At 42.7% G+C, this 12,188-nt stretch overlaps 1 protein-coding gene across 1 annotated transcript; it reads left to right on the top strand.

Annotated features, from left to right (window-relative positions):
* The first annotated feature begins 2,200 nt into the window (after positions 1-2,200).
* On the top strand, positions 2,201-11,889 carry LOC123165098 (pre-mRNA-processing-splicing factor 8A). The gene is made up of 13 exons (XM_044582731.1): positions 2,201-2,581; positions 3,164-3,287; positions 3,391-3,483; positions 3,617-4,007; positions 4,309-4,798; positions 4,896-8,692; positions 8,777-8,883; positions 8,997-9,251; positions 9,363-9,998; positions 10,089-10,286; positions 10,380-10,658; positions 11,144-11,386; positions 11,481-11,889. Exons 1-13 carry the CDS (start codon positions 2,298-2,300, stop codon positions 11,670-11,672), a joined length of 7,089 nt encoding a protein of 2,362 aa, XP_044438666.1. The 5' UTR covers positions 2,201-2,297; the 3' UTR covers positions 11,673-11,889.
* Positions 11,890-12,188: the final 299 nt, after the last annotated feature.

Raw genomic sequence — 12,188 nt, 5'->3', positions numbered from 1 at the left:
TGAGATTATCCGCATGTTAAGGTCACCTCCTCTGAGCCCTCTTGTAACAAAAAAATCTTGCACACATAACATGGATTTATTTTGTAATTCTTGGGAGTTATGATTCAAAAGTTGATCACAAGAACGTTGCATACTGTTGCAAGTAGATATAAGAACCACCACAACATAAACGACTAGCTGGTAGTGATGTTTAGATACGTGTTGGGAACATAGTAAAAGTTACTATACTTACCATCGGCGTATTACCTTTGTGTTTATCTTCATACTTTATTTTATAATTTAGTAAATTGTTCTATACTCTAGCTTATTTGCATCATGTTTGTTGCAAGGAGGTTGTTCATAAAACAACAACTATTGTTCGATGTTATGAATAACACAAGGGACATACTCCCATTCCGGATGGGGCACGTGTTATAAATATGTATGATAATATTAAACATTCATAGTACTGGTGCTAAATGTTGCAAGGCTAAAAAGATTACTATATATGTGTGGCACTGCATTTAGTCACACAGGAGAAACCCGTTGGAGAAATTCCATAGTGATGGGTTTGTTTAAGTCATTTAATTAAGAATTATTTTACACTTGCAACTTTTGTTCAAAAGTAAAGTGACTAAAATGTTGATGTGTGTAGTCTGATAACCCACAAGTGTAGGGATTGCAGCAGTCTTCAAGAGAAGTATTGCAACCAAAAGATATTGATTGGCCACAAGGGAGTCAATTTTTTTTGCTCTCTGACTAGGTGCACTGGATGTTGATGACACAACTTAAAAAGGTAAAATAGAAAGACCCTTCTGATACGTCTCCAACGTATCTATAATTTTTGATTGTTCCATACTATTATATTATCCATCTAGGATGTTTTATATGCATTTATATGCTATTTTATATGATTTGGGATAGAGGGAGTAGATGACTTATTATGGAGGGCTTATTTCTACCGCGGCTTCTCAAAGACTTATTTCCACTGTAGCTTATGCACAAGTCGGAGCTCAAAAGGTCTGGCCATAAGTATGGTGCTAGTACTTCATCGAGCATCAATAAAAGAAATCTATTTGATGAAGCATGTACGTATAACTTTCTCAAGTCCTTAATTATATACTCTAGTCTTTAATGAACATCAATAAAAGGAATGCATTTTTCCATTTCAACCAAAAATATTAGTCGGTGGCGACATTGAGCTATTCTTGTGACGCGCTGCCGAGGGATGTCAGAGGAAGAAGACTTCGCCCCCTTGAGATTTTGAATGTATTTCTATTTTTTCTGCAAGGATGTGTTTGTAAGGACTTGTGAAACTTAATATGTGGCCTGAGGCCTTTTAGGAAAAAAGAAAAGCTACACACCGTGGGGCTTTTGGTTGAACAACAAAATTGCGTGGAACCCTATGTTTAGAAAGTGTGCAACTATCTTTCCAAACATTGCAAAACTATAACCATCCTTAAATTTTGAAAATATGTAACTATCAATTTTCGTTGAACAAAAAATCAATGCACGAGATGGCCAATCTGTAAATAAGAAACTAGACTTATAAATACTCCCTCCTTTTCAAAAAGCATTAGTTTTTTGAATAGTCAAATAAGTACGAGTATATCAACATTTACGTGTTCAAAAAGAAGTATATCAACATTACAATATCAAATAAATAAAATATGAAAATATATTTCATGAAAAATATAATGATAATGATTTTGTATTGTAGACATTGATATTTTTGTCTATAGACATTGTCAAAGCAAGACAAGTTTGTCTTTAAGAAAAGTTAATACCACACCTTATATTTTGAAACCAATGAAATACATCATATCCTACTAAACGAATTGCTCCCGTATAAAATATTTCTGTGATAGTGAGAAAACCTTATGAAGGTCCCGAAATATATTTTTTCTGAGTGGATAAGAGACCCGCCATCACACAGCCGACCTTTTTTCAGGATAGCCGACTTGAGAAAAAGATTATTATTATTTTGATTTGAGGGGAATGAGAGGAAGAAATAAGGAAAAGTGTGAACAAGAGACCCCGTGTAGGTGTAGCCCACCACAAAGCCGACTTGAGAACCAAAGCCCGGCCCAGCACACCAAAGTCGGCTCGAATCTCCCCGCCACACCGCCATAGCCCGCAGCCAAGCCCACCTATAAAAATATCCGACGCATCGCCAGCGACTTCGGTTTCCCCCTCTCCCCTTCTTTTTCCCCTTTCATTCACTCTAATCCCGACACCTCTGGAAGTCGAACCCCAACCCGTCTCGTTCGAGACTCAAAACCCTCGCAGCAGCAGCGGAGGCCGCCACCGCCGCCCTGATGTGGAACGGCGGGCCGCCGCCGCCGCTGCCGCCCATGGCGGCCGCGCCCCCTCCCCCGGGCACGGCCGGCGCGGGCCTGCCCCCGCCCCCTCCCCCGCCGGCCGCCGCGCCCCCGCAGGCCGGCCAGCCGCTCACCCCGGCGGAGCTCGAGGCGCAGCTCGTCGAGAAGGCCCGCAAGTGGCACCAGCTCAACACCAAGCGCTACGGCGACAAGCGCAAGTTCGGCTTCGTCGAGGCGCAGAAGGAGGACATGCCCCCCGAGCACGTCCGCAAAATCATCAGGTATGGAACCTCCAGATCCGCGCCGTATGGTTTTCCTCTACCGCCTGCGGCTAGGTTTCGGGGCCTCTGGCGCTCATGGCGGGCTGTGATGCTTAATTGCTTGTGGTCTTAGGTCGTTCCGTAGCCGTGTGTTGCGTTGAACTAGTGGCGTGGATGTGATAGGCGTCTCGACTGAAGTCAGTGGTTGTGCGAGCATGGTGTTTGGTGTAGGTTTATGGTTGTAACTGTGATTCGATAGGGTTTAGGTTTTGATTTACCCATGTTATTTTCTGCGCTGCATCATGTGCTCGTTGTGGTTCCTGCTTACGATTTGTCACTGGAATTAGGCATGAGTCTGCTGCCTCTTGCTCTGGAGCCCTGAAATTAGGATTCACGATATTGTTTTGTATTTTATCCTCATAGTTACGGTGAACATGTTAATTTGCTAGTAGCTCAACTGTAGGTTGCAGGACTCAGGATTCTAGATATATTGAACTGTTGATGTGCTAGTTGCTGTAGCTCAGCATTGGTAAACCTTCATGTGGTCTAGATTGGGGATCTGCCTATGTTTCAGTAAATTTATGCATCTGTCTTTTTGAACAGGGACCATGGGGACATGTCTTCGAAGAAGTACAGGCATGACAAGCGTGTTTATCTTGGAGCACTCAAATTTGTGCCTCATGCTGTTTACAAACTACTGGAGAATATGCCGATGCCCTGGGAACAAGTAAGCCCTTTAGTTGTGACTTTTTGATATGAACACTGATAATCTTATGGTTGCTGAGGTTAGCTGTTCCATGGCCATAGACTAAAATAACTCCTGTTTTCAGGTTCGCGATGTTAAGATCTTGTACCATATCACTGGCGCCATAACCTTCGTAAATGAGATCCCATGGGTAGTTGAGCCCATTTACTTGGCGCAGGTGATGATCTAGACTTGATTCTTCTTTCATTATTACCACATTATTCTTTTTTGTCCCTTTTATCTCTTATCTCATGTCATGTGTCTTTTTAGATATGCTTACAATATATCTCTTGTCATGTGTTTTTCTGCAGTGGGGCTCTATGTGGATCATGATGCGAAGGGAGAAGAGAGATAGGCGGCATTTCAAGAGAATGCGCTTTCCTCCATTTGATGACGAGGAACCTCCACTGGATTATGCTGATAATTTGTTGGACGTTGAACCACTGGAGGCTATACAACTGGAGTTGGACCCAGAGGAAGATGGAGCTGTGTATAACTGGTTTTATGATCACAATCCCCTCGTGAAGACCAATTTTATAAATGGTCCCAGCTATAGGAAGTGGAATCTGTCTCTTCCCATCATGGCAACACTTTATCGCCTCGCTGGTCAACTTTTGTCAGACTTGACTGATCGGAATTATTTCTATTTGTTTGACATGGAGTCTTTCTTTACTGCCAAAGCACTTAACATGTGCATCCCAGGTAACAAGATTTACCTTCTTCTTTTGTAAGCAAGTTTGATGTAGCAAGTTCAAAAATACTACCACAACACATTGATTAGCATAATAGTTGTAGCTTTTGATTTGATGATTAAATAGAACAATTTCCCACCAGGTTTCTGAATACTGCCAAGGTTTTATGAAAGTTATGAAAACATAAGCAACCATTGCTTGTAATTTCTCCAATGTATTTTCTTATGCTTTATCAAAAGGGGGAACACATTTGTATATTTGGTTTACAACATATGTTTTCTTATCACTGATATTAAAGTTTTCAATTGTAGGTGGTCCAAAGTTTGAGCCATTGTACCGTGATATGGAGAAGGGGGATGAGGACTGGAATGAATTTAATGACATCAATAAACTCATCATCCGTCAACCACTTCGGACCGAGTACAGAATTGCGTTCCCCCACCTGTACAATAACAGGCCAAGGAAAGTGAGACTTTGCATATATCATACTCCTATGATAATGTATATCAAGACAGAAGATCCAGATCTGCCTGCATTTTATTATGATCCTCTGATAAATCCGATCACTTCAACCAGCAAGGTTGATCGTCGGGAGAAGAAAGCAAGTGAAGATGACGACGAAGATGACTTTAGTCTCCCTGAGGGTGTGGAGCCTCTTTTGAACCATATTCCACTTTACACTGACACGACAGCTGCCGGCATTTCATTGCTTTTTGCTCCAAGGCCTTTTAACATGAGATCTGGTAGAACACGCCGTGCTGAGGATATCCCACTTGTCTCTGAATGGTTCAAAGAGCACTGGTAAATACTACAACGAGTTAACAAATAACAATCCCTTTCCATATTTTTTTTCGTTGGTATACTTTCGTCTCATGTTGCATCAACATCTGTTTTGCAGTCCACCAGCGTATCCAGTTAAGGTCCGGGTGAGCTACCAGAAGCTGCTGAAGTGCTATGTGCTCAATGAGCTACATCATAGGCCTCCTAAAGCACAGAAGAAGAAACATCTGTTCCGTTCACTGCAAGCAACGAAGTTCTTCCAAAGTACAGAGCTTGATTGGGCAGAAGCTGGGCTGCAAGTTTGCAAGCAGGGCTACAACATGCTTAACTTGTTGATTCACAGGAAGAATCTGAACTATCTTCACTTGGACTACAATTTCAATTTGAAGCCTGTGAAGACACTCACAACAAAAGAGAGAAAGAAATCTCGTTTTGGAAATGCTTTCCACTTGTGTCGTGAGATTCTGCGACTTACGAAGCTGGTTGTTGATGCAAACATCCAGTTTCGCTTGGGAAATGTTGACGCCTTTCAGTTGGCCGATGGTCTGCAATACATATTCTCCCATGTTGGTCAGTTGACCGGTATGTACAGATACAAGTATCGTCTGATGCGGCAAATCAGGATGTGCAAAGATCTGAAGCACTTGATATACTATCGTTTCAACACTGGTCCTGTTGGAAAAGGACCTGGCTGTGGTTTTTGGGCTCCTATGTGGAGAGTGTGGCTGTTCTTCCTTCGTGGTATTGTGCCCTTGCTTGAAAGGTGGCTAGGTAATTTGCTGGCCAGGCAGTTTGAAGGTCGCCATTCAAAAGGAGTTGCTAAAACAGTAACCAAGCAACGTGTCGAGTCTCACTTTGATCTGGAACTTCGAGCTGCAGTTATGCATGATGTCCTTGATGCTATGCCAGAGGGCATCAAGCAAAACAAGGCCAGGACTATACTGCAGCATCTTAGTGAGGCATGGCGCTGCTGGAAGGCAAATATCCCCTGGAAGGTCCCTGGCCTGCCAGTTCCTATTGAGAACATGATACTCCGTTATGTGAAGTCCAAGGCTGATTGGTGGACAAATGTTGCTCACTATAATCGTGAGCGTATCCGGCGTGGTGCTACAGTTGACAAGACTGTCTGCCGCAAAAATCTTGGAAGGTTAACTCGTTTGTGGCTGAAGGCAGAACAAGAGAGGCAACACAACTACTTGAAAGACGGGCCATATGTGACACCTGAAGAAGCAGTTGCTATTTATACAACCACGGTCCATTGGCTGGAGTCAAGGAAGTTCTCACCGATTCCATTTCCCCCACTCTCATACAAGCATGATACCAAACTTCTTATATTGGCACTGGAAAGGCTGAAAGAGTCATACAGTGTGGCAGTAAGATTAAATCAACTGCAGCGAGAGGAACTGGGTTTAATAGAGCAAGCATATGATAATCCACATGAAGCTTTGTCAAGGATAAAACGGCATCTTCTTACTCAGCGTGCTTTTAAAGAAGTTGGTATTGAGTTTATGGATCTGTACAGCTACCTGATCCCGGTATATGAAATTGAGCCGCTTGAGAAAATTACTGATGCATACCTTGACCAATACTTGTGGTATGAAGGGGACAAACGCCACCTCTTCCCAAATTGGGTAAAGCCTGCTGATTCAGAACCACCTCCTCTACTTGTTTACAAGTGGTGCCAAGGCATAAATAATTTGCAGGACATATGGGACACTAGCGATGGGCAGTGTGTTGTGATGCTGCAGACAAAATTTGAGAAGTTCTTTGAAAAAATTGATCTGACTCTGTTGAACAGGCTTCTACGGTTGGTCTTGGACCATAACATTGCTGATTATGTCACTGCAAAGAACAATGTTGTGCTGTCTTACAAGGATATGAGTCACACAAATTCTTATGGGCTTATTCGGGGTCTTCAGTTTGCATCTTTTATTGTGCAGTACTATGGGCTGGTGCTGGATCTCCTACTTCTTGGTTTAACACGAGCTAGTGAGATTGCAGGGCCGCCTCAGATGCCAAATGAGTTCCTTACATATACTGACACTAAAGTTGAGACAAGGCATCCCATCAGGCTGTATTCTCGATATATCGATAAGGTGCATATAATGTTCCGGTTCACTCATGAAGAGGCAAGGGATTTGATTCAGCGGTACTTGACAGAGCATCCTGATCCTAATAATGAGAACATGGTCGGTTACAACAACAAGAAATGTTGGCCTAGAGATGCAAGAATGAGGCTCATGAAGCATGATGTTAATCTGGGAAGAAGTGTATTTTGGGATATGAAGAATCGCCTGCCAAGGAGCATTACAACATTAGAATGGGAGAATGGCTTTGTCTCTGTATACAGCAAGGATAACCCAAACCTGCTCTTTAGCATGTCTGGGTTTGAGGTCCGTATACTGCCAAAGATACGTATGACTCAGGAGGCATTCAGCAACACAAAGGATGGAGTATGGAACTTGCAGAATGAGCAGACAAAAGAAAGGACAGCTATTGCATTTTTGAGGGTTGATGATGAACACATGAAGGTGTTTGAGAACCGTGTCAGGCAAATCCTTATGTCATCAGGGTCAACGACATTTACCAAGATAGTCAACAAGTGGAACACTGCTCTCATTGGCCTCATGACATATTTCCGTGAAGCAACTGTTCATACACAGGAACTACTGGATCTGCTTGTAAAATGTGAAAACAAGATCCAGACTCGCATAAAGATTGGCCTGAACTCAAAGATGCCTAGCAGGTTTCCACCAGTTATCTTCTATACACCCAAGGAAATTGGAGGTTTGGGTATGTTGTCAATGGGTCACATTTTGATACCACAGAGTGATCTTAGGTATAGCAAACAGACAGATGTTGGTGTGACACATTTTCGAAGTGGTATGAGTCATGAAGAGGACCAGCTTATCCCCAACTTGTATCGCTACATCCAACCATGGGAGAGCGAGTTCATTGATTCTCAGCGTGTTTGGGCTGAGTATGCTTTGAAGAGGCAGGAAGCACAATCGCAGAATAGGCGCTTAACACTTGAAGATCTGGAAGATTCATGGGATAGAGGCATACCCCGTATCAACACTTTATTCCAGAAAGACCGCCACACTTTGGCCTATGACAAAGGGTGGAGGGTGCGGACAGACTTTAAGCAGTATCAAGTGCTGAAACAGAACCCATTCTGGTGGACACATCAGCGACATGATGGAAAGCTGTGGAATCTGAATAACTACAGAACTGATGTCATCCAAGCACTTGGTGGTGTGGAAGGTATCCTGGAGCATACCTTATTTAAAGGAACATATTTCCCTACTTGGGAGGGTTTGTTTTGGGAGAAGGCTTCAGGTTTCGAGGAATCAATGAAGTACAAAAAGCTGACAAATGCACAGCGTTCTGGGCTTAATCAAATCCCCAACAGAAGATTTACCCTCTGGTGGTCGCCAACCATTAATCGTGCAAACGTATATGTTGGTTTCCAGGTTCAGCTAGATCTGACAGGGATATTCATGCATGGTAAAATTCCAACCCTGAAGATCTCTCTGATTCAGATTTTCCGTGCACATCTTTGGCAGAAGGTCCATGAAAGTGTTGTTATGGATCTTTGCCAAGTTCTGGATCAGGAGTTGGATGCGCTGGAGATTGAGACAGTACAAAAGGAGACAATACATCCCAGGAAGAGTTACAAGATGAACAGTTCATGTGCAGATGTACTCCTTTTTGCTGCACATAGGTGGCAGATGTCCAAACCAAGCTTAGTTTCCGAGTCAAAGGATGTCTTTGATCAGAAAGCGAGTAACAAGTACTGGATTGATGTGCAACTACGATGGGGAGACTACGATTCACATGACATAGAACGTTATACAAGAGCAAAATTTATGGACTACACGACAGATAATATGTCCATCTACCCTTCTCCGACTGGTATGATTTTGAGTATCCATTAACTTTCAATTTCTTGTCTTGTCTGAATCCTCTGTGCTTAATGTTGAATAATTTTTATTGCAGGAGTGATGATTGGACTTGATCTAGCTTATAATTTGCACTCTGCTTTTGGCAATTGGTTCCCTGGGTCAAAGCCCCTCCTCCAGCAAGCCATGAACAAGATCATGAAGGTAATAACCATGCTAACTGTAACATATCTAGCTCTATTGCTCTATCTGTGTTGTAGTAATTTTTTTGCTTATTTAATATAAATGACATTCTTGTTTATTTTCTCTTTTGACAGTCAAATCCTGCTCTGTATGTGCTGAGGGAGAGAATAAGAAAGGGTCTTCAGTTGTATTCATCTGAACCCACCGAGCCATATTTGTCTTCGCAGAACTATGGAGAGATATTCAGCAATCAAATCATATGGTTTGTGGATGACACAAATGTCTATCGAGTTACCATTCACAAAACCTTCGAGGGTAACCTGACCACCAAACCTATCAACGGTGCTATCTTTATTTTCAATCCAAGAACTGGGCAACTATTTCTGAAGGTTTGTTCCTTTTCTTTTGCTTTTACCTCTAGTTTTGTTGCAATTATTGCATAACTGCACAGCATCACAACTTGGAAGACTTATTAAATGAAAATGGATTATAATCTGCAGGTCATCCACACAAGTGTATGGGCAGGACAAAAGCGTCTAGGGCAGCTGGCCAAGTGGAAAACTGCCGAGGAGGTTGCTGCGTTAGTTCGGTCTCTTCCTGTAGAAGAGCAGCCAAAGCAAATTATTGTGACAAGGAAGGGTATGTTGGATCCATTGGAAGTCCATCTGCTTGATTTCCCTAACATTGTTATCAAGGGCAGTGAGTTGCAGCTGCCATTCCAAGCTTGCTTGAAGATTGAGAAGTTTGGCGATCTTATTCTCAAGGCTACGGAACCACAGATGGTTCTTTATAACATATACGATGACTGGCTGAAAAGTATCTCGTCCTACACCGCATTCTCTCGTCTTGTGCTTATATTACGAGCATTACATGTCAATAATGAGAAGGCCAAGATGTTGCTGAAGCCTGACAAGACAATTGTTACGGAACCACATCATATCTGGCCATCTTTGACCGACGAGCAGTGGCTGAAGGTCGAATGTGCGCTCAGGGATCTCATTCTTTCTGATTATGCGAAGAAAAACAACGTTAATACTTCTGCACTTACGCAATCTGAGATTCGTGATATAATACTTGGTGCTGAAATAGCTCCACCATCACAGCAGAGGCAACAGATTGCTGAGATTGAGAAACAGGTAAACTTTCTATACCACCCTTTGTGTCTAGTTTCTATGCATAGTAATTGCGTCAGTTTTCCTCATTCTTGGATTTGCTTGAATTTGCAGTCCCGAGAGACAAATCAGGTAACTGCACAGACAACAAGGACAGTTAATGTGCATGGAGATGAGCTCATCGTCACAACAACCAGTCCGTATGAGCAAGCAGCGTTTGCATCGAAGACAGATTGGCGTGTCAGGGCCATCTCTGCTACGAACCTGTATCTCCGTGTCAACCACATTTATGTTAACTCGGATGATATAAAGGTCAGTACTGCAATTTCTTTTCTTCGATTTACCCATAAAACCACCAAATAACAATTGTCCAATGGTTACTTACTGCTTGTATTATGTGTACAGGAGACTGGCTATACTTACATCATGCCAAAGAATATATTGAAGAAGTTCATATGCATAGCAGATCTGCGGACACAGGTTGCAGGTTTCCTGTATGGGCTGAGTCCACAGGATAATCCCCAAGTCAAGGAGATCAGATGCATATCCATTCCGCCACAGCATGGAACTCACCAGATGGTGACTTTGCCAGCGAATCTCCCAGAGCATGAGTTCCTTGCTGACTTGGAGCCGTTGGGATGGATGCATACCCAGCCAAATGAAGCTCCTCAGCTATCACCTCAGGTTTGTCTCCTACCATTTGTATCTTCAAAACTAACCTTGTGATTCTTATCCAAAATCTAAACTAAGTAGCTGAAATTTCAGTGCACAATTCCATAATGTCCGATCAAGCAGATTTTGTCTTTCCATGAGCGGTTAATTGTCTCCTTTGTGACATTTGAATTCTGAATGTGAATATTAAAATGCATGTTTAATCTTTCCAACCCACAATGCACTATACATAAAAATTATAGCTGTTGGTTCTTTTGATTCTTGCACATTTTATATAGCGAGTTTTTTATTTTGCCTGTGTCAGTTTCTGTGCTGAATTGTTGGTTCTGTTGTTTTTGGCACATTCTGTAGTAGTCCTTTTTTTGCCTGTGAGCCAGTGTCTCGCTACTGAATTGTTGGTTCTTTTGTTTCTTGCACATTTCAATTGCGTGGTGCCTTTTTTGGGTATGATATGTGAGTCTCATATACTGAACTGTTGGTTCTGCTGTGCTTTGCAGGATTTGACATCACATGCTAAAATTTTGGAGAACAACAAGCAGTGGGATGGTGAGAAGTGCATCATTTTGACCTGCAGCTTCACCCCAGGATCGTGCTCGTTGACTGCATACAAACTGACACCAAGTGGTTATGAGTGGGCCCGTGGCAACAAGGACAACGGGAGCAACCCACAAGGGTACCTCCCAACTCACTACGAAAAGGTCCAGATGCTTCTCAGCGACCGCTTCCTTGGATTCTACATGGTATGTGTACTCATCTTAATAGGAATATTTGTAAGGTGTTCTTTAGAGCTAACTCAATTTTGGAAACTCACTTCACTTTTGTGTCTCTCACCAGGTTCCTGACAACGCTCCATGGAACTACAACTTCATGGGAGTCAAGCACGACCCACTGATGAAGTACAGCATGAAGCTGGGCACACCCCGCGACTTCTATCATGAGGACCACAGGCCGACGCACTTCCTGGAGTTCAGCAACATTGAGGAGGGCGAGGTCGCGGAGGGGGACAGGGAGGACACCTTCTCGTAGTTGTAGCCACCTTAGCACGCCCCTCCGCCCTATGCTAGCATATCAAAACCTGCAATGAGATCGGCTCAATTTTGGATGGAGATCTCTGTAACCTGTAAACTTTGACGTGACATGTTGTATGATGTTTTCCGTCTCTCAAGACCAATACCATGTGTTGTAAGCCTCCTTCAATCACGGTGCTGTATAAGTGCATAATGATAACAGTTGAAACATTTTACTTGGTGGCCTAGATCTCATCATGTAATTCTGTCCCCAGTTTTTTGCTTGGACTTGACCAATTTATGCTCTTGTTCACCATAGGGGTTGTACTGACCTGAAGGCAAAGATTACTAGTTCGGGGGGTGGATTTGCATTCCGAAACCCCTTGCCAGGCTTTTGGCCAAGAGAAGAAATGATCGCTTGTCTAGTGTCCACGTGGTTGTGAAGATTGTAGGCTTTTCAACAAACCTCTAAATTGCTTATATATATAAAGCGAAAACAATTCAAGTTGGACAAGTGAAATTAAAGCATAGCTCT

This window comes from Triticum aestivum, chromosome 7D, assembly GCF_018294505.1.
Source record: "Triticum aestivum cultivar Chinese Spring chromosome 7D, IWGSC CS RefSeq v2.1, whole genome shotgun sequence".
In the NCBI taxonomy this organism is placed as follows: Eukaryota; Viridiplantae; Streptophyta; class Magnoliopsida; order Poales; family Poaceae; genus Triticum; species Triticum aestivum.
Note: the sequence above shows the minus strand (reverse complement) of the source record. Positions and strands in the feature narration are given on the sequence as shown.

What these genes read in the sequence shown, in the direction of transcription:
- LOC123165098 (XM_044582731.1), top strand. Translation starts at nt 2,298, where the DNA reads ATGTGGAACGGCGGGCCGCCGCCGCCGCTGCCGCCCATGGCGGCCGCG. An exon ending in GAATGGTTCAAAGAGCACTG is followed by an intron (nt 4,799 to 4,895) that starts GTAAATACTACA and finishes TCTGTTTTGCAG; the next exon opens with TCCACCAGCGTATCCAGTTA. An exon ending in GCTTCCTTGGATTCTACATG is followed by an intron (nt 11,387 to 11,480) that starts GTATGTGTACTC and finishes GTCTCTCACCAG; the next exon opens with GTTCCTGACAACGCTCCATG.